This window comes from Aricia agestis, chromosome 1 (genome assembly GCF_905147365.1).
Source record: "Aricia agestis chromosome 1, ilAriAges1.1, whole genome shotgun sequence".
Taxonomy (NCBI): Eukaryota; Metazoa; Arthropoda; class Insecta; order Lepidoptera; family Lycaenidae; genus Aricia; species Aricia agestis.
The window spans coordinates 19,662,543-19,683,512 of NC_056406.1; the positions used below are offsets into that span (position 1 = coordinate 19,662,543).

The 20,970-nt window shown below is 36.1% G+C and overlaps 3 protein-coding genes and 1 long non-coding RNA gene across 5 annotated transcripts in view; 2 read left to right on the plus strand and 2 right to left on the minus strand.

Annotated features, from left to right (window-relative positions):
* Positions 1 to 651: 651 nt before the first annotated feature.
* Positions 652 to 2,296, plus strand: LOC121725487 (UPF0598 protein CG30010). The gene is made up of 2 exons (XM_042112493.1): positions 652 to 965; positions 1,703 to 2,296. Exons 1-2 carry the CDS (start codon positions 822 to 824, stop codon positions 2,213 to 2,215), a joined length of 657 nt encoding a protein of 218 aa, XP_041968427.1. The 5' UTR covers positions 652 to 821; the 3' UTR covers positions 2,216 to 2,296.
* Positions 2,297 to 2,347: 51 nt separating this feature from the next.
* Positions 2,348 to 3,727, minus strand: LOC121725411 (protein crossbronx homolog). Of its 2 annotated transcripts, XM_042112386.1 has the most exons (6): positions 3,678 to 3,727; positions 3,466 to 3,614; positions 3,285 to 3,349; positions 3,073 to 3,173; positions 2,807 to 2,994; positions 2,348 to 2,731 (listed from the first exon to the last, which is right to left on the minus strand). In XM_042112386.1, the coding sequence occupies exons 2-6, from the start codon at positions 3,519 to 3,521 to the stop codon at positions 2,482 to 2,484; spliced, it is 660 nt and encodes a 219-aa protein (XP_041968320.1). In that variant the 5' UTR covers positions 3,522 to 3,614; positions 3,678 to 3,727; the 3' UTR covers positions 2,348 to 2,481. The 2 variants fall into 2 exon arrangements, with proteins under 2 accessions (XP_041968320.1, XP_041968328.1); XM_042112394.1 differs by lacking the exon at positions 3,678 to 3,727 and having other exon boundaries at positions 3,285 to 3,346; positions 3,466 to 3,586.
* A 690-nt stretch (positions 3,728 to 4,417) lies between these two features.
* The window catches only part of LOC121731620 (long-chain fatty acid transport protein 4-like), a 30,561-nt gene continuing 14,008 nt past the window's right edge, over positions 4,418 to 20,970 (plus strand). Inside the window, exons 1-7 of the mRNA XM_042121144.1 lie at positions 4,418 to 4,957; positions 5,037 to 5,187; positions 7,703 to 7,940; positions 8,362 to 8,614; positions 15,227 to 15,425; positions 17,742 to 17,852; positions 18,878 to 18,959. Coding sequence (XP_041977078.1) covers positions 4,794 to 4,957; positions 5,037 to 5,187; positions 7,703 to 7,940; positions 8,362 to 8,614; positions 15,227 to 15,425; positions 17,742 to 17,852; positions 18,878 to 18,959 — 1,198 coding nt within the window. The 5' untranslated portion in view covers positions 4,418 to 4,793. The remainder of the gene's footprint in view (positions 4,958 to 5,036; positions 5,188 to 7,702; positions 7,941 to 8,361; positions 8,615 to 15,226; positions 15,426 to 17,741; positions 17,853 to 18,877; positions 18,960 to 20,970) is intronic.
* LOC121731639 lies at positions 9,069 to 16,231 on the minus strand. The gene is made up of 3 exons (XR_006036264.1): positions 16,159 to 16,231; positions 11,489 to 11,494; positions 9,069 to 9,079 (listed from the first exon to the last, which is right to left on the minus strand). It is a non-coding gene; the product is annotated as an uncharacterized LOC121731639 (long non-coding RNA).

Genomic DNA, 20,970 nt, shown 5'->3' on the forward strand with positions numbered 1-20,970 from the left:
AGCGTCAAAAGCGTGTAATGTTATGTCCTACTTACTAGGATATAACAAAGGAGTCGGTCTGCATATTTCATGTAATAAAAATGTTATTAAAGGTTTTTAGTGAACATTTAATGCTAGATATTGTTGAGTTTTGTGGTTCCGCTAAATAATAAACCATAAGAATGGTCAAAGAATGCCGCAAACACGTGGATTTAACATTTAATTTCAAATTTAAAATTGCAAACATTGACAAATTTGACAGATGAGTGAAACAAAAGATACGAAAAACATGCGAAAAACCATGCGAAAAACCATTTACGTAAAAGAGACAGTTCTATTTTTAGACGTCGAATCGTATCGCTGTCTCTTTCTTCGCCTGAGCTATGACGAAAATTCGATTTTTTCCAGATTGTTCGAAAAAATAATTGAAAATGTAAATAATCGAGGTATTTATTGCAATCAAGACATGTGGTAACTGGTAAGAGATTCCATTTGTTTTGTTTACTTTCGAGTCATAATTGGTACATTTTCGATACAAGCATGACGACGTCATTTTCAATTTATTTAGGTAAGACAAGACGCGGCACATTCGTGACTGCGCTCGATGCAGACTAAACAACAGACGGCTCAATTGGGCCGTATTTAAAGCTTTACAACGCGCGCGGTAGTAACATATCTGGTTTGAGTATTTCATAATTGGTCAAAGGTCGTTTTGCTGTTCAGTGCCATAGACTTAATATATATATATACTGTAGCATTATAGGTTTATGTTCAGTGCAATAATTACATATACGGTATACATTTTTATAATATTCATCAAATTTATCATCTAAGCACATAAAATGAGATTACTAAGAAGTTTCGAAATTTTAAGACTTAATTTAGATGCAACAAAATTGTGTCGGCGATATGTTACTTATATACAAGGACAAGAACCTGAACCCAGAGTAAGGGAATATTTTTACTACATTGATCATCAAGGTATGGTAAGCAACTCTATTTACAATGTATACTAGCTGTTGCCCGCGACTTCGTCCGCGTCAACATAGTAAGTATAATAAGTAATAACAAAGATGGATAGTCTGCTAACAAATATGAAAAAAGTAAAATATAACCTCCTCCTTTTTGGAAGCCTGTTAAAAAGTAGCCTAAGTTACACCATACTACATCAGCTATCTACCAAAACAAGTCCTGGCAAAATAGCTCCAGCCGTTTCAAAGATTAGCCGGAACAAACAGACAGACATACAGACAAAAATTGTAAAAAATGGTGTTTTGGTGTATGTATCGTGTACTATAGATTCATAATAGCATGTAGTAAAAAACGGTTCTTTCAATAAGTATTACAAACAGACACTCCAATTTTATTTATATGTGTATAGATTGTATTAATTTTTTTTATTTACCGTATGAACTATGATCTATCATAAATCGTAAGTGCTAGTATTGTATGTTAACAAATGAATATGCTGTATTATTGTAATTTGTAATATTGAATATTTTAGTATAAACTAAATACAGGAAACTATTTAATTGTGTGCTGCATCCACTAAAACATAAAATTTTGAGAAAAAAAGGGGGAGGTTATTGTTTTGATTAATGTAGCACCTCCATTGTGGGTATCGCAGACACAAAAGATTTTAATTGTTATGCGGCAGCCGGCTGCCGCTTGGGAATTGATGGGTTAACTAACCATTATTTCTATTATTATTTTCAATTTTCAGCTATTTCTAGATGATTCTAAGATGAAGAACTTTACATCCTGTTTTAAAGAAAAGAAATTTTTAGAATTTTTTTTCAAGAGGATACGTCTGAACAAAACTGACAGATATAAAGAGTTCCCTTTTATATCTTTGTGCGGCAGAGAAAGAAATTATATAAAATGTGATGATGTGCCAATTGTTTACACACATATTGTTACAAAGGAGGATAATTTAGATTATTTGTTATTTGGGTATGCTGGAGACCTACTTAAGACAGAGTTTAAGCCTGAAAAAGTGTATATGTTACCAGAAACTGGTAGAGTATACCATCCGGCTGATAATAAATATGGAGGAGTTGGGTTGATAAGATCGAAGTTAGCTATTGAGTTGAGCAAACATTTTACATTTAAAAATGGAGAGGAACATCCCCCAACACACTTGGAGTGGAAAAATAATAATTATGAATTAGACCAGGAATGGTTCAAAATGACAGTACAAGAGTATGGGCTTAGCATAAAAAAGGAACCTGATTAAATAGAAAATGTCAATAAAAAAGATTCTGAATAATAGTACAGTAAAAAAGGCACAATTTTATTTAATAGTCATCAATTTATATTATTATCATTTATGGAAAAAAAATAAAAAGTATTTTCTTTAATTATTGAGTTGTTTTATACTTTTATGTTATCATATCTTTATTATAATAATTAAAAATAATTTGTCCTTTTATCACAGGTTTGAATGTTATGGCTGAGTTTGGGATGATATTAAATTTCTTGATTTCATAAAACTGTAGGGCATCATGTCGCTTCTTCTTTTGAAAATGATTGATATGATCCAGGAGTAACCCATGAAATACCTATGGAACTCTCTGAACAGCCGGGTGCCTTCATCATAAGGTTTTTAGCTGGGTCATGTACATTTGGGTCATAAGGCTTGAAAGTTATATAATGTTTATCTTCTGTAGGGGGCTCATCATAAACACGTTCAATGCTGTGTGCTACACATTCTTTTACTTTGTCTAAAAACATTTTGCTGTTTGTTTTATACCTGAAAAATATAAATTCCATTACTTACTGCCCCAGACTCAATAATGACAAATGGTTATTTAAAAAAAACTCTTACAAAGTAGCTGCTTCATTGTTAGCTGGCACTTTCATATTGAAATTAAAAAATATCCAGTTCACATATTTCAATATTTGCCATATATGGTTTTGTTTTCGATCCCAATGAGGAAAAACTTCATTGAGTTCAAGAGCACCAGTGTTAGCATCAATTGCTGGATGATATATTTGTGAAGTAAAAACCACACTCTAAAAAGGAAGTATGATTAAACATTGTATTTTAAACTTAACTTCATAAGTCTTTAGAATATTAATGCTTTTACTTACAGGTACAACATCGTCTGGGAATTTATCAGGTAGTATTAACTTAAACCTGAATATGCCTCCTCCATATATTCCAGATCTTATAAATATGACTCCATACCATACTGTAAGAAAAAAATAATATACTTAAGTATTAGAAAAAAATGTAATGAAAGTAGGTATTAAGAGACCTTGAAAACTACAAAAACCAATTAAAAAAAAATAGTTTTACTTACAAAATGAATTTTCGTACGAGGGTATAACATAGATTCCTGGCAAATTTTCCGTCTGGAGCATCCTGCTAAAATAGTAAGAATTGCTGAGATATAGAAACTTTTCATGCTGTACAATCTTTTGTGCTTTGCATAGGATTTATATGATAATAGATTATAAAATAATAGGATCAAATATACTTACTATTCTGCTATAATAATGTTTTCCTGATGAAAAATAGAATATTCAACTTCCTTCATTTTCTTAATATCTATTTTTGATTTACTCAGATTTACAAAGAAACGGTAAAACGAAAACAGCTATTATATCTACTTCAATAGCTTTTCTGAATTCTGAAATAACCAATGTAATGTAGGTCATGCAAAAGTCAAAACTAACAAAAATTACCTAGGTACCTGAAAATTCGAATTCCGACGAAAATCGAAATAGAAAACCACTAGAAAACTGTCCATTTTTGTTAATGTCAAGAATGTCAACTGTCAAGTGTCTTTAAAAAGTATAGAGTATGGAGTAAAGAGTATAGACTATAGACTGTAGTATTATTTTTTTTATGGATCAATACTTTCCAGTTCACACTTCACACATTATAAGCCCGGCCGCACATTGTCCGAATTCTGATCAGAAACAGTTGAATTTCGCCAGACCGCCACCCCGCACACTATCCGAAATATCCTTCCGGCGAGTTCGAGCTCACTCGGTTCAGTACAAAATGTAAGAGACAGCGCGGACGTTCAACTGTTTCTGATCAGAAATTTCGGATAATGTGCGGCCGGGCTTAAACGTTAATATCTTCTACAATCTAGTCTACACTTCTACAGTGTAGACTAGATTGTAGCCCTTAAAAAGCATAAAATAAACTAAATATAAGTATAATAATAATAGTCATATTTTTTGATAAAATAATAAGTAGATAGCCAAACGAAAGAAGGCGGAAAAGATAATATGTCAGCCATTTGATAGATTTATCATTGTCAAATTGGCTGTATGGGCAACGCTCCCTGTGCCTGTCTCGACCGGGACGAATTAAAAAAAAGTCTATTGTCAAATTTAAGTTGACAGTTGACTTTTATATTTATGTCATTTATGTCAAATATCAATCGTCGTCAGGTGTCTGTTCTACTGTCTACAAATATATACTAGTAACCTGTGTTGTCTGTTGTTGACAAAGGTGTTACGCAGTTCACAGTTTTTTAATTTAGCGACGTAAAAATAATTTTCAAGAACTTCCATTTAATACTTTCTATACGAGGAAATATACTGCAATAAGTAAAAATGTATTCCTAAAATTTTAAACGCATAATCATTCCAACGATAGTAATATTTTATAAATAGGACAGCAGACTGAACCAAATACGTGCTTTCTCTTTAATTTTGTGTCAATTCAAACCAAATTTAAAATAAGATTGCAAGTTAAGCATTTCAGTTTTACAAGAAGTAAGTACGTCAAAGTGTGTCGACGACTACTACGGTTTCTCAACCGCCGCTATAAAAAGCACAAAAAAATCGTTACGATGTCGGAGGTGCTCGGTGCAGTCGCTGCAGTGCTGGTTTTGGCGGTTTACTTGGGTGTATTGAAAACTATCTTGATTTTGCTATGTGGCTTAGTTTACTATGCTGCATTCTACAAGAGAAAATGGATCATAGTAGCTATCAAGACAGCACCCAGAGATATAAGGTAAACTATAAACCATGAACCTACTTTAGTGATTGTATAAGTAAAACTTAGTTTTGTTTACACTTATTATTCATTTCAGAGCTTTGTATAGCTACTTCAAAATATTGATGAAATCTCGAACATTAGCCCGAAGAAATTTGTCAATACCTGATGCGTTTCATGAAACTGTGGAGAAACATCCCAATAAAGCATGTTTTCTGTTTCAAGATGAACTTTGGACGTTCAAAGAGGTTTGTACTGATTATTATGTATGTATTGTGAATTCATTACCTGACCTATCGACCCGTACAAATAAAAACACTTTCTGCTACATGTAAAGCAAAAATACTCAAACTATAAAATAACTCAAAATATCTTTATTTATTTTAATGTAGAAAAATTTATTTATCTATTACAAACCATAACTATCTTTACAGGTTAATAACCTAATACAATAGTGTTACATAAAATATGTATAAATATATAATTCTAAATGAATAATAATTAAAAAAAATGCAGATAAGGGGCTCATGATCAGAGTAAACAATAAAGTTTGTTTTATCATTGTACTCATTCCTATTGATAATTTATAATATTTTAAACCACTGAAAATAGTTATAATATTATTTAATCTACCAGCTCCCGAGTGGGCCACAATAACAATAGATATCCAAGAATCCGCTATCGAAGGATTAAAACAATATTATAAAACTCAATCTTTGCTAATTTAACCAATGAGTTACGTACTTAGGTGACACAAGTTAAAAATGTAGTTTGTGTGCAAAATTTAATTTGAACAAACTAGTGAAAGGCTGTTCATTGAAACTTTGACCTTATTTAAATCGTTTTATTTTATTAATTTTTTGTCGAGCAATGCTGAATGGTATAAAACCCATTTAAATGAACAATATTGATGTCAAGTATTTTAAATCCCTGTGGGTTTTCAAGATCAAGTACTTACTGCTAGCAGGAAGAGAAATATTAATAAGGTCTTTGGCTAATCAGTATTCAAGTCAGTGGACTAGTAATATTATACTGTTGTTTAAAACTATCAACTATTTAAAACAGTTAAAATTACTTGACACTAATAATCAAACTCCCTGACAAAATTACATCCCTAAACAAGTTTAATATGGAAAATTTGTGGGAAAAATAAAATCTGAACATTTTAAAAGTCATATTTTTTTTGAGATAATCTCAAAAAACTAGATTTTTACTAGACCTGGGTTACTAGTAAGATGACTAATCATTTTACTGACAAAACTTTTAAATCTAAATTTTAATTTGTTATTTGCGTTGACGTCATTATGCATTTAAAGGTACTTTTTATCTTATTCGAAACTTGTGTTTTTCCTGCTAATTATTCTATACCCAGTGCACATAAATAGTCTGGTGTTAATTACCTACTTAATTACTGAGTATTATAATAATTTATAACATTTAATGCTAAATGCACCTACTTTAATTGTACACCATACTTGATGATGGCTCTTATTAAATTTAACTAGAAGGCCAAAATTCGTTTATGACGCGGAAACCGTACATATTCCGGGATAAAAACTATCCTTTGTCCTTTCCCGAAATTCAAATTTTCTTTTTACAAAATATCGTCAAAATCAGTCGGTCATCAATCATCATGTAAGGCTGCGTTCCCATCAGACACGGCGCGGCGCCGTCACCGTGTTACGGCACGACGCTGCCACCGTTTCACGGTACGGCGCCGCACCGTGACACGGTGCCGCAAACGGTGCACCGCGCGCCCCTATTCTGGGTGAAACTTCCGAGCAAAAATTGTGTCTAAACTAAAACGAGGCACTTATTTGGAACACATAAAAATCGGCCAAGTGCGAGTTAGGCTCGCGCATCTTTGTGCGCGACCCTTTGGTATGGTATAAGTACGGTAGTAATGGTACGGGACCCTTTAGTCCCGTACCATTATTATAGAGAAAAATAACCAAAAAATTATGTTTTTTGTATGGGAGCCCCCTTAATTACTAAGTTTATTTTAATTTTACCATCAATTTTTAAAGTAAAAAAAAAAATACAATTGAGTATTTTGTCAACATTTCAAGTGCCTATTTCTTGTCATTATTGGTAAACAGCAAAAAATAGCAAAAACAAATTTCTTCTCTTTCTGTTTCTTTTTCAATCTTCGTCTTAGTAAAAACAAGAGAATAATTGTTTTGCGACCCATATCCAGACAAGCACTTTCGTTCGAGCGCAATATCGACTGAATAGGGACGCAGGTCGGCGCACCGTACGCGGCACCGTGACACGGTGAGGCACCGTACCGTATCACGGTGGCGGCGTCGTGCCGTAACACGGTGACGGCGCCGCGCCGTGTCTGATGGGGACGCGGCCTAAGGCAGCTTACGACTTACGAGTTAGTACCCAGGTGCGGTCCGAAGGGGGGGGGGGGGGGGGGGGGGTCACGGGGGACATGACCCCCCCCCCCCCCAAATCTGGGATGGGATGGGAAAAATGGATAAATCTTGCCATAAAGGAAATTTCTAGCTGCCCATAGCAGCGACAACTATTTTTTTTTTAATGTAGTGACTAAACTGTACGAGGCGGTAGCGGTCATTGCTTCATATTCAGTTCACATCGAGTATGCAAAATACTTTTCTATAGGAAATGGCAAGCTTTTTGACAGGGAGACAATGGCCGCTACTGTCTGACCCCCTCCAAAATTTTAGGCTGCGACCGCGCCTGTTAGTACCTAACTTTAAAACCAATTTGGAAACGGAACAAACTTCTTTTCCTTAGGTGGAGGAGTACAGCCTGCGCGTGACCGCGGCGATGAAGGCTCAGGGTGTGACGAAGGGCGACATAGTCGGCCTGCTAGTGAACAACTCGCCCCAGCTGCCGGCGCTGTGGCTCGGTAACGCCCGCCTCGGCGCCATCACTCCGCTCATCAACACCAACCAACGAGGCAGCGCCCTGATTCACTCTATCAACGTCGCCCAATGTAACGTCCTCGTTTATTCCGAGGAGTATGAATCAGGTAATTAAGCTTGTCCACTTGGATTAAGATGTCAGTTAGTACCTCGATGTCATATTCGCTTATGGCGTGGGATAAATATATCGTTGTATGAGACGTCTTCTCCTATGCGCAAGATTGTATTGATTTACCTCATGATTGTAATTTGCATGTAAATTCTATTGTTTTTAAAATACAAAAAATTAAGAAGAGAACACCAGCTGGTGGCTGGTGTTCTCTTCTTAATTTTTTGTATTTCTATTCAGGTTCTAACATATTAAACAACTGAAAATATATTCTAGTTATTAACAGAGTATGGACAACTTATAAATAGCTAGCTAAGTGCTATTAGTGCTTTGCAATGCTTGCTTATATTAGCTATTGAAATTACTGATGTATAAGCGACGATTGTTTTCAACTATATCCTTCCAATATTTTATTTTAGCTATAAAGGATGTAATGGATGAGCTGAGTCCCAAGTTAAAGATATTCAAGTTCACCCACCGCCGGCTTAACCCGTCGAGTGCGGAGTATCAAGCGAGCGGTGACAGCGCCGGCAACTTGACGGACCTGCTGGACGCGACTCCTCCCGGGCCTTGGAAGATGGCGGACGGCGACGGATTCTCCGGCAAACTGCTCTATATCTACACATCCGGAACCACGGGCCTCCCCAAAGCGGCTGTTATTAGTAACTCCAGGTAAGGTTCTTTTTAATGCTGTTACTAGAGTCTACCCGGCGACGGCGAATCCAGGCTCATATAAAGTCGAAAAGAGTATGAAAGTATGTAACCCAGCTTCGTCATTTTGATTATACGTGTAGTACCTAGTGTATTATCTAACAGACTATAATATTAGAATTCACAATATTGTAAAGGGAATGGTGCAATATTCGATATTTTTAGGTCTTCTGAGGACTAGGAGTGAGCGTGGAGGATTGCGCACCCACCCCGCTCACTCCTTGGCTCACGCTATTGGTAGAATATCAGTGATCAAACGAGATCAGAGAAGCTTTAATTGTACGTTATTGGTAGATGTCGTACCTACACAAGCACCGATTGGTATCTTTCGCCGAGCGATCTTAGAGTTTTGCGTTATTCGTGACATATAGGTACAAATGAAGTTTAAATTAGGCTCCTTACCACTCTCCTTACACATTCTATTTCCTATGAACAAGGTGCAAAATGCAAGTGCATTGTTTGGGGTTTTTACGTTTCATAGATTCGGGTGTTTTCGTTACTACGACAATAAGCGAAGCTTTGCATGCGCATTATTGATTTGGGAGTACTGTAATCTACAACGTAAATAAATTATTCTATCTTTGAAACAAGTTATAAGTATAAAAAACTACAACTGATTCAGTGTTGCAGAAATGACATTTATGAAATCGGTGTTGCTACAAACTAAAAATCGTGAGAAATAGGGAGATTGCTATCAACTAAAAATGGGGAGAAATAGGGAGATTGCTACCAACTAAAAATCGGGAGAAATAGGGAGATTGCTGCCTAAATAAATCAAATTAAAACACCTGTTATCAATCATTAGCCTCCTTCTTGCAGCTTAGACAATAGGCGTAGTTTGCATCTTTAATATTACTGCTTGCCTGTAACCACCCAGCAAACTCCGGGCGTGTTTCCCACTCTTTTTTATATTTTTGTAGTATATCTTTTTCTTTTTGTTTCGAACGTACCACTACTAGTGGTTTGAAAATCACTGTCTGGGTCTGAACTAGACATTTGATTTGCGTTAATACAATATGGGAAGTTGCGTATCGGACGAATGATTAGAAAATGAAAATTGAAAATTTGAAACCTGTCGCATTCATATCGACGTATTTAAAAAATATAATATTCCCCTACAATAATATTCAAGTTTAGTGAGTATGAACTACAGCCTAAATTTACTTGTTTATTGATAGGAAATCTAATGCCTTGCCCCTTGGGGAATAACCCTAACTTGGGGAATAAAATAATAATAATAAAAATGTTAAATTTGGTGTTCTAAGGCCCGTATTTTTGGTCAGTACTTAAGATGCAACCCGGTCTTAAGATGCGGTTCGGCTCTGTGATTATAAATAAAAATAAAATATCTTTTTATTCAAAATGGGTATCATGATACACTTTTTGAAAGTCGAACGAAGAAACTACGTTGCCTACCACCGGTTCGGGAACTACCCCGCCGAGAAGAACCGGCGTAAGAAACTCGCACGGGGCCATCTTTTGCAAAAAAAAAAATGGAAACTTACAATGTTATGGCTTACAGCTATGTAACAAAATTAAAAGAAAAGTAACCTGCATGGAGCCACCCTATTCCCAAGGTGTGCTGTCCTCGAAGAAATCATTGACTTTATAATACGCTTTAGCACACAAACGTTCTTTAACTGCTTTTTTAAATTTGTTTAAAGGTAGATTTTGAACATTTTCTGGGATTTTATTGTATAGGCGTATACATTGGCCTTTAAAGGATTTGCTTATTTTGGCTAGTCTGAACATTGGTATTGCTAACTTGTTCTTATTTCTAGTATTTACATTATGATTATCACTTTTCTTTTTGAAAATATTTATGTTCTTTCTAATTTAAATTGGTTGGCTGTCAAAATTTGGCCTGAACAGTGTCTTGAGACCGAGTTGCATCTTGAGTACTGACCAAAAATACGGGCCTAAGATTGAGTAAATCGGAAGATTATACCCTAAAATCTTTTTATCGGTATTTGTTTGCCAAAATCGGGAGATCTACCGATAAATCGGTAACTTTTACAACACTGCTGATTAGGTCCGTATTTTTTTTAAATACATAGCCTCATTTGCTAAAATCGGACTATACTCCACTCGGGCTAACTTGTCGCTAGCGGTCATTGACTCCCTGTCAAAAACTTGTCATTTTCCATATAAAACCACGATAAACAATATCTGACACTTCATTGTCAATCGCGGTTTATATGGAAAATGACAAGTTTTTGACAGGGAGTCAATGACCGCTAGCGACAAGTTAGCCCGAGTGGAGTATAGTAGTTTGGCCGCTACGAGACTGCAAAATCATTACCCTCCCTTTTGACTTCGCCATGGTCTGGTAAAAATGAATTCTTGTGATTTATACAAAACATCTTATGCTGTAGTACATTAATGGGCATCTCGCAACACAACGGGGTCAGAGAAAGTACGGATACGACCGTAACTTTTCTCGTTTCGACCGTGCTATCAAAATGCTCATAAAGGTACAGCCGCTAATATATCAGATACAATTTATTTATCTTATTGCTTGAGCTGTAAGGTTCAAAAGTGGCAACATCTACATTCTACGTGTCTTTAAGGTACGCGCACAGTTTGTCGGCGCGTGCCGGGGCGGATCGGGACTCAGCGCAGCGCAAAATGCGCTATAGCACACTATTGCCGGGCCGGGCCGGGATTTTGAGTACTTTGGATAGCTTTTTCGACGTGGGAGAGCCATGCTTCGGCACGAATGGGCCGGCTCGACCGGAGAAATACCACGTTCTCACAAAAATCCGGCGTGAAACTACGTTTGCGCTGTGTTTCGCCGAGTGAGTGAGTTCACCGAAGGCCCAATCCCTTCCCTACCCTCCCCTATTCCCTTCCCTTCCCATCCCTACCCTCCTCTATTATCCTATTCCCTCTTAAAAGGCCGGCAACACACCTGCAGCTCTTCTGATGCTGTGAGTGTCCATGGGCGACGGAAGTTGCTTTCCATCAGGTGACCCGTTTTCTCGTTTGCCCCCTTATTTCATAAAAAAAAGCTACAGTGTGACCACTGTTAAATCACTCGTGACTCGATATATCAAAAACGTTGCTATATTCTACTAAAATCTACTAGACCGTGTTTTAGCTTCTACAGAAAATCTACTTTTATTAATCAATGTATTCTACGTGGTCGAAACTAAAATAAAACTAAAATGTTTATATGGACTGTCTTCATTATGCATTTTAATTTTTTATATTATTTGTTATATACTTAATATCGATCTTCTATTAAAATTTACAAAAAAATTTGGACTACTAAATAGTCATTACGTTTTAGTGTGCGATACGCGCATCCGCTTCCATACAAATTGTATGAAGGCGGATTTTTGCGATGAGCCCCGGCACGGCCCGTCTCAATGGGCTCACTCCTCTACCGGGCAGGCATACTTCAAATGCGTACGTTTAATGCAAATTACCTTTAAAACAGTATGAAATCTTTATACGTACTTACATATAATATTATATACACGCATAAAAATCTTAGTGATGAATATATTATTTTTTTTTGTACGCGATAATAATTACTTATACATATTTATAATTTATATCAGTTATAAATGTTGCTACTTTTGCTACTAAAACTTTATACCCTGGTTAATTTTTTCCACTTAATTTATGCGAATTTTATTAAGGTTTTACATAGATACCTACTTGTTACGGGCTCCCATACAAAAATCACAATTTTTTACTATTTTTGCTCTATAATGGTACGGAACCCTTCGTGCGCGAGTTTTTTTCATCAAAATGAATTGCACATAAAATATCTTACAGGTATTTACTTATATTAAGTTTGACAAATATAACGAAAACATCGTAGCGGGTAAGCCTAACTATAAATGGTTGATAAGTTAAAAACTGGACATGTTAAGTAGGTACGAGTTCCCTAAACCACAGAATATATTATATTAGTAGTACCAAGTACCAACCTAAACTATGTTCGACGTTTGATTGTAAACGGTGCGGCGCGGCCGTTGCCTATTGCAAGCTGTGAAGGACGTCTGTGAACCTGTAATCATTGCTTGCGTTATTTCCTCTGAGTATTAGTAACCATTGTCATGTCAATGAGTTCTGACTTATTCTAGTCAAGTATACAGGGTACCACTACCTAGTATCTAATTTCAAATGGTTACCGCACCGGTTTCGGTAATGGTGACAGGTTTCATTGAAACTAGGATCATTCCTATGCAGGAATGATTGTATAGTGCCAGAGATTGTGAGCACTAGTCATAGCCCAGTGGGAGGGATAACCGAGGTCCGAGAACGCTGGCAAAAGATAGGGGGAGGACCGATACTATTCACTCTGTGGTTACTGGTTAATACGACAATCAAAAAGGTTTTTAAAAATAAATTTCTTTATTTCTTATGTCACACAATGACTTGCAGAAAGCCGGGTTCCGTTTTCAAAATTAACATCATTAGATTTCGTGATACCTGTATATTTCCATAATTATGTAAATTCATTATTCTACCAATAATAAACAAACCACAAATTCTTGCTTTTTATATCAATTTGGGGTTTCTACGAAACCGATTACTATTTACGCACGTAAAGTTTATTCAACGTTGTGTACTCGTGACGTCATGGAACTCGATTGCAAACCGGATTGGAAAATAATTTCCGAACATATCACGGTATCGCTAATGAGATGATGTTATGACAGCTATAACTGATAACTAGACATCGGATTATATGCACGATCAAAGTGCCGAAATATGCATGCAAATATGCACGAAAAATGGCCGAAATATGCACAAAATATGCACAATCAAAGTTCACTTAATATTAATATTTATAATTTTTTTGAAGAGTTTTCCGGCGGTGCCGTTAATAAAAGCGCCATTTTTTATAATTTCATCAAATGCTGGATTTTTCATTTCTTATACTTACAGCACCAATTATAATAATTTTCTAGCAACATTTTCCGATTGCAATAATGAAGTTTATTAAATTGTTAACTAATTTATTGAAATTTTTTACTAATGTTGCCACTTGCCAACTACAAAGAAAAATTTTGTTTCTAGAAAGATATTGTGCCTATCGGGTGTATTGGATTTTTTAAATGGGGATGGAGCCACATATTTGAAGTGTTTTTATCTTTCGTACCTCTGTTTTGTGGCCTCAGTGTGTGTCATGATAGCTAGTTTAGAGACTACGAGGGCATAAAACTACCGATATATGCACTATCAACGAGAAAATTGCCAAAATATGCACTATCGCCTAAAAAGTGCCATTATAATATATGCATGTATGCAAATGCATATAATCCGATGTTTACTTATAACATTCGTATATATAGAAGTAACACACGAAAATACAATAATGTTTTAGGGCTACTTTAGTATAGGGTCATATTTTGTAGACATCTAAGGCTAGGCATATCCAAGAATACTAAGATACATGATTTAAAGAGCTATTTTGTAGAGACATAGTTATAAAGTAGTTCCCCCTGTGCAGTTAATGAGAGAAGGTTATTTTGTAAACTGTAAAGATCATAACAATTTACAAGACTTTATAAACTAGGCTGTATAGTGTATACTATTTATATTAAGTATTAACAATTAGTTAATCCGGTACTTTCACGAAGTAAATTACGTTAAATTCACTATATCGACATACGTTTAAAATAAAACACAATAAATGTAAAAACATTTTTATTAAAAATATGTAAGAAATTATATTACTGGTAGAAAAATGCCCTTGGTTATCCATCGTATATTGAATCGTATATGAATAAGTAGTATAAACTATAAAGAGTTATTATACATTACGTCGCAATTTCGCAGATAGAGAATTAACTTGTAGAGACTAGAGTACCTCTCTTCAATCTACTCCTAAATAAAAAGTAGGTTGTAGAACTAACCTTACCTAACTAAAACTAACTTAATAAGCTTGTGACAAAAAGTGGAAAAGATAAAACTGTATTGTGATGATTGTGTAAGGACTGTAATGTGGCACGCCGCACGTCACGCGGAAGCATAGGAGGGGTCTCTTGCATCTCCCTAATTAGTCAATTAGAGTATCAAGGTCGTTTCTCATAGCTGTTTATGATTAACGCACGCGCTTGCACAAAATGTCGCCTGGTGGCAGAAAAGTATTATGCAAAATCATCAGTTTTTCCGCTATCGGAAAGCGCCTCACTGACATTCAGAAAGCACCATGTTGAAATTCTCTCTGTACAAAGCAACGAATATCTAAAGCTAAATTCATAAAGTTGGACGAGGAACTCCACTAAGTAAACTAAAGACAGAAAGCGCTAAACATGGTCTACTTCCTAGGTAGTGAAAACTGTAAACAGGGCCCCCGCTACCATATGTGCAATGCACACGGGCGCCATTCCCCAGGGGCGCCATATCGCCATCCTTAGGGGCGCCAAACCAAGAACCCAAAAAAATTGTCTAAAGGGGCGCCACAATCTTTTTTTGCACACAAGCGCCAGTAGCCCTTACGGGGGCCCTGACTGTAAAGCTGCCGTAACACGATACCCGCGGTAATATTATAGTAACTGTTAGTAATAACTAATAGGTGTGGCTTAAATTAGGATGCTCTTATTCCCCCAGGTTCATGTTCATGGCTGCCGCCATCCACTACATGTGCCTGCGGCCGGACGACGTAGTGTACTGCCCGCTGCCGCTGTACCACACGGCCGGCGGCGTCATCAGCGTCGGCCAGGCGCTGCTGTTCGGCTGCACCGTCATCATCAAGCCCAAATTCTCCGCCTCGCAGTACTTCCCCGACTGTGTCAAGTACGGCGCCACGGTCAGTGACAATATGTGACTAGCTTCATTCTATTCACGAATAGACGGGAGATGGTGCAATGCAGCAGTGCAATGGCTAACAGGCAGACTAGTCTAGTGGGTAATTGATATGACAGCGGTAAATATAGGTACTCGACATGGAAGCATATTATAACACGGACTAACTGTACTGTTAACACTTGTACTATTATCTATTATGTGTGTTAACAGTTAGAGTAGGAAATGTTTGAGGGCAATATAGTTAACATCATGAGGTAATGTCCAGTGACTAACGGTCAGAGAAGTTGATTCCTAGGCAGATGGGGGACCTAAGTAATTTGGTCGCGTTACGACAAACCAAATTGAATTGACATAAGCCGACCAAATGACGTGGGTCTGTCAGCTGCCTGGGAATCAATTTCCTCGATGGTACATTGCAAATTGCAATAAGATTGATTTTGCATGTCTCGCCTTTCCAATTTTACCTAAAGAGTAAAATAAACAGATGAACATATTATCACCTCCTCCTTTTTGGAAGTCGGTTAATAATTACACATATACAAATACACAACATGAGTTGTACGATTTTAGTAAAGCCTATATGACTATCTTTGGTGTAAGGAAGATAAGGAAAAAGAAGAACTGATTATAACGGTGGTTATAATCGTAAAAATCTTGTCTCAATATCAGACAGAATGACATTACTAACCTACATCCAATGAATATGCATCGAGTTTAAAACGGAAACCGTTGACCAGTGGCGTAACTATAGGGTGGCAGGGCTGGCAAAATGCCACGGGCCCCCGACTCAAAAGGGCCCCGACCCAAAAGGCTGTTAGGTCAGATTTTTTTGTATTACTAGCAAAAAGCCGACCTTTGTGAGGGCTCGCGTCGTCAAACCTTAACTGACTGATGATAACACATCTACATATTATAAATAAAATCACTTTGTTAAAACACAAATCAATAGGCGTGATAGTTTTTTCGTAAAGTGTACCACAAAAAGTACAGGTTGTGGGATATACTAGGGCTCGCTTCACTCGTCCTGATTAACGTGACGATTTTTACTGATAGGGCCCCATCAAGTTGCCACGGGCCCCGGATGTTATAGTTACGACATTGTCGTTGACAAAGCAGAATTACGTACAGCGCGGCGTCTTACGGCACTCGAAGACATTAATTTAACGATTACTTAGAGAAAGTCCACTAAGTAACTACTTAAGTAATAATTAAATGTTTTGAATGTGGTTGTGACTTCTTGTCAGTGAAGGTAATAATTACTAACATAATATAATATTACTTTTATTGTATGCGCTATAACAAATCATAGTAAGTAATTATTATAGTACCTAAATGTTATATAATTATTGTATCCGTTTTCCGATAACTTTAATTAACCAGAGACATGATAATAACTCAGGTTATCTCAGGTTTCCGTCTTTCATACTTTATGAAATTTATATTTAAACTAGGGTTAACTTTAATACAGATCCGTACAACTTGGCTTAAAAGTGCATAGAGTGTTCGTACTTCGCACTAAGTCACTTGGCGTTTACATAATAACCGCTTGATTGAGTTTACACGCAGCTTACATCGACAGTAAACAAAGGTTACAAATGAGACTAAATAATTGTTTGTCACAGCGTGTTGCGAAAATTGCCGTCTGTACTTTGTACCCGGTTTTTATCTTATTTCGGAGACTATATTTCTGTGTTGAAGTATCCGTTTGCTGGCTTTATATATTACATAACATGAATAAATTAAGTGACTTAAATTTTAAATTATAGATTTATTACTTTAAGGTCCTGTTTCACCACTTCCCGATAAAGTGCCGGATAGGCTTTAAACAATTTTTTTGACAGATTCTCCATACTCTATCTGTCAAGTTAAGTGGTGGATAGCCTATCCGGCACTTATCAGGAATTGGTAAAACAAGTTCTTAATGTAAAGTACTTATATACTTTTATGAACAGGAAGTAGGGAAATAAATTAACCTTATTGTCAGATAAATAATTTTAACAATTCCTTGTCAATTTATTTTAAAGGCACTCGTGCGCTCAAGGTAGTCTTTACACTGGACGCCGCGATCCGCGCAAAAACGACCTAGACGCAACATAAGGCATAACCATCCTTCGATCGCGGATTCTTGGAAATACTATTGTATTCTATTGTTGTCGCGATCACCGGTGCTCTTATGGGCTTGAAGGATTATTGCAATATTTTTTGGTGTTCGGAGTCCGTATGCAAAAAAACACCTAGGTTGCCTTGCTCAACGTGTTTGTGTGTGTGTTTCCTTTTTAGTTATTGTTGTTCTAAAACGATGCTCTTGTGTTTCCAGGCAGCCCACTACATCGGCGAGATGTGTCGGTACATTCTGGCGACGAAGCCCTCCCCCGCAGACACGCAGCACAAAGTTCGCGTCATATACGGAAACGGACTTAGACCGCAGGTTAGTTGATGTAACTATTACGGCCGCGCTACACCGGAATGGCAGAGGCGAGGCGAGCAATTTTAGTGTCATATGATTTTAAATTTTATCTTCATTATTGTAATGCATAGTATCGCGCGGCCCTTAAGGCGGGGATTAATCTCAATCAAAAACGATAACCTTGCACACAACCAAAGACCAAGCGTATACGCATCGCAATAAGATTCATTTTAGCTTAGCATAAAACAACAGGTTCTCGGGCGGATCTTCTCTATTTTTCATGTTTTTTTTTAAATATCTTTGGAAATAAATATTAAGAAACAAAATTGTTCGGTTAAAGAATTTTTAATATAGATTTACTAACAATTTATTCAAATAAAATGTACAATTATCCTAGTTAATACTTATATTTCGATGAAATAGAGTTTTTTCGGAGGTGAGTTTGTAAATTAATTACAGCCAAAGTATTACGTTTTATTAAAATGTTTACGGTTTAAGGTATTTTAAATATTGTGCTTTATATCTCATATTTTTTAACACTTCGTTATTATATTGGAACTAGGTAAACCGGGAGTCACGGAATAACAAATTGGGGTTTATCCTCGCCTTAAAAAAGAAGTTAGGCTGCTGTGAAATTCTAAATATTTATATTACGGCTCGTAGTAAGTAAACTGATGCCGGGCACCGCGAGAAAACGGATCACTAATTCTGATAAATAAAGTCTTTCCTCTTGATAACAAAGAAGGACGCAGGTCGCTCTTAACCTCTAATACTGACAGGTCTACTGTCTCATGTCAAACGGCAACGCTTTGTTGCATCTTGCTCTATTATTATTACATAATATATTAGTTTTCTGCGGTTTGCGCCCACTGCGGTGTGCAAGCAGCCTAATTGACAAAAAGGAATTTCGAAGAACCTGCAATTATTATCAAAATTAGTTGTCAGTACAGACTATACCTGTTTGTTAAGAATTTAGAAACTATTATTATATCTATTTTTATATCTTTGACCTTATGTATCCTTAAGACGTATTAATATTTTTCCAGATATGGAACGAGTTTGTGGCAAGATTCAACATCAAGATGGTCGCAGAGTTCTACGGCGCTACGGAGGGCAATGCTAATATCGGTAAGAAAGAATTTTTAACAATAATATAACATATTACTAAATAGTTACTACGTTAATAAGACTGGCTATTCCTGGCTTACCTAGCGCAAGCATCCCACGGTAACACTAAGTTTTCGGCTTAGAAAGAGGGCTTTGCTTTAATCTAATATCTTTTCCTTTCTTTCTTTTCATACAATTTTTTACGAGTTATGGTTTTATCAGTAACTAGCTGTCCCGGCACACGTTGTTTTGCCATAAAATGATTTTCCCTGTTTTCCTGCTTTTCTCTTGAAGTTTCTTCTGTTTTTTTTTTCTCTATAGACCTCACGGAGCCCGAAACCTTTCCAACGAAAGCAAAACCGTGGAAATCGTTTCTCGCGTTCTGGAGTTGTAGCGTCAGGAAGGAAAACCCGACTTATTTTTATATATTAGATCAAAGCAAAATATTTTTTACGCGCTGATCTTGCAAGATCAAGATTCCACCAAGATCTTGAGTGATTTTCCAAGATTCAATCTTGAAAGCCACCAATCCTGAATTTCAAAATCCTGTTCGTGGTCTTGACAAAATAGTCCAAGGTTGTAACAAGATTTCGAAATTTTCAGATTGTTCATACCTGCGCGGCAAAGAGCGAACCAAAGATTAGGGTATATAATATTGTAGACAGATAAGCGTCAAGAGTTTGACGGCTCACGAATCGAACATTTGATTTGATCTAGCGCCATTTGTAGTTAAAACAAGTAAACTTCACAGGTGCGTAGGTGTGTTTGTTAGCGTTTGTATGTGTGTATATTGCGTGTATAGGATAGTAACGCACACGTCTGCGCTGCGCGTCGTGTGCGTTACTGCATATAATTGCATAGGTTCTATTTCCACGGACTAAAAAGTGCGTCACGTACCTATAGTCTGTCGTCTGCGCTGCGCCTTAACTTGTCAGATTTATATGTTTCAAAAAAACTTGAATTTGTAAAAACTGAGTTTGTTTTGTTTAGTTTAAGTATAAAATACCCAATTTTCTCAAAAACAAATTCTTTGAAATATTACATAATATAAAATACTGTTTACTATCAATTTGCAGCAAAAAATACGCATTTTTTTCAATTATTCTGCTCAATCTCGAAAATCCCGAAAATCTTGATTCGCGACCAAGATCTCGACCCGAATCTCAACAAGATCTCGAACTGACCAATCTTGATTCAGAAAAAAGACGCCAAGATCTTGAGTAGTCAATCTTGGTCCAAGATTGCATTCCCTACTACTAATAGCTGTGTGAGGCAGTACAATAATACTTGTGTCAACGGCGAATAAACAATATTCTCTCACGTTTATCTGCATTGATTTTGTTCGTCACTGGGTCGCCATTGACATACCTACATTTGCCCTTATTTTTTAGCTACTAAGTATGAAAACGTTTATTAATATAAAAATTCCGTAATAATTATTATCAATTCGAAACATGGGCACTCAGGGCAGTTAAAATAAAGGCAAGGAGTTAGTCGTTAGCCTTACATGCTCGTAATTATTTTTATTGCTATTTAAAATTATAATAATAATAGTATATAAATTTTAATATATACAAAATTATTAGTATTTAACGATAAATATTATTCAAATAGTATTTAACGATAACTATTATTCAAATACTGAATATATCGTGTACTTATCGTTAAAGTTATTGCTCGTTATATGTCACATTAAAATTTTATTAGGACCTATTATTCTTCGAACTTGTTCATTCATAAAGTGGATTATTTTTACGATTTTCTACGAAATTCTGTATATGATGAAATTAAAATCATTATTGTTGAAAAAATAATATGTAGAGCGATGACTTCTAAAAGTTCTAAACTTTTCCTATTATGTCGATTATTAAAAAACCTTAACTGTGGCTGGACAGAATACCCCTTAATTTTGTGAGGCATGTAGGTTTTTTTTGTATGTAGTGCATAGCTACACTGCCTGCAAAAAAAAAACCGCTCGTTTTTTATTCGGCCTGTAAATGCATATTGCATTTAAATAAAGAACACACCCTTA

Bases quoted from the DNA above. Each gene is read 5' to 3' on its own strand.
- LOC121725487 (XM_042112493.1), top strand. From the start codon at position 822: ATGAGATTACTAAGAAGTTTCGAAATTTTAAGACTTAATTTAGATGCA. The intron at 966-1,702 runs GTAAGCAACTCT...TTCAATTTTCAG, and splicing joins ACATTGATCATCAAGGTATG to CTATTTCTAGATGATTCTAA.
- LOC121725411 (XM_042112386.1), bottom strand. From the start codon at position 3,521: ATGAAGGAAGTTGAATATTCTATTTTTCATCAGGAAAACATTATTATA. The intron at 3,174-3,284 runs GTAAGTAAAACT...TTTTTCTTACAG, and splicing joins CTCGTACGAAAATTCATTTT to TATGGTATGGAGTCATATTT. The intron at 2,995-3,072 runs GTAAGTAAAAGC...CTTCCTTTTTAG, and splicing joins TCCCAGACGATGTTGTACCT to AGTGTGGTTTTTACTTCACA.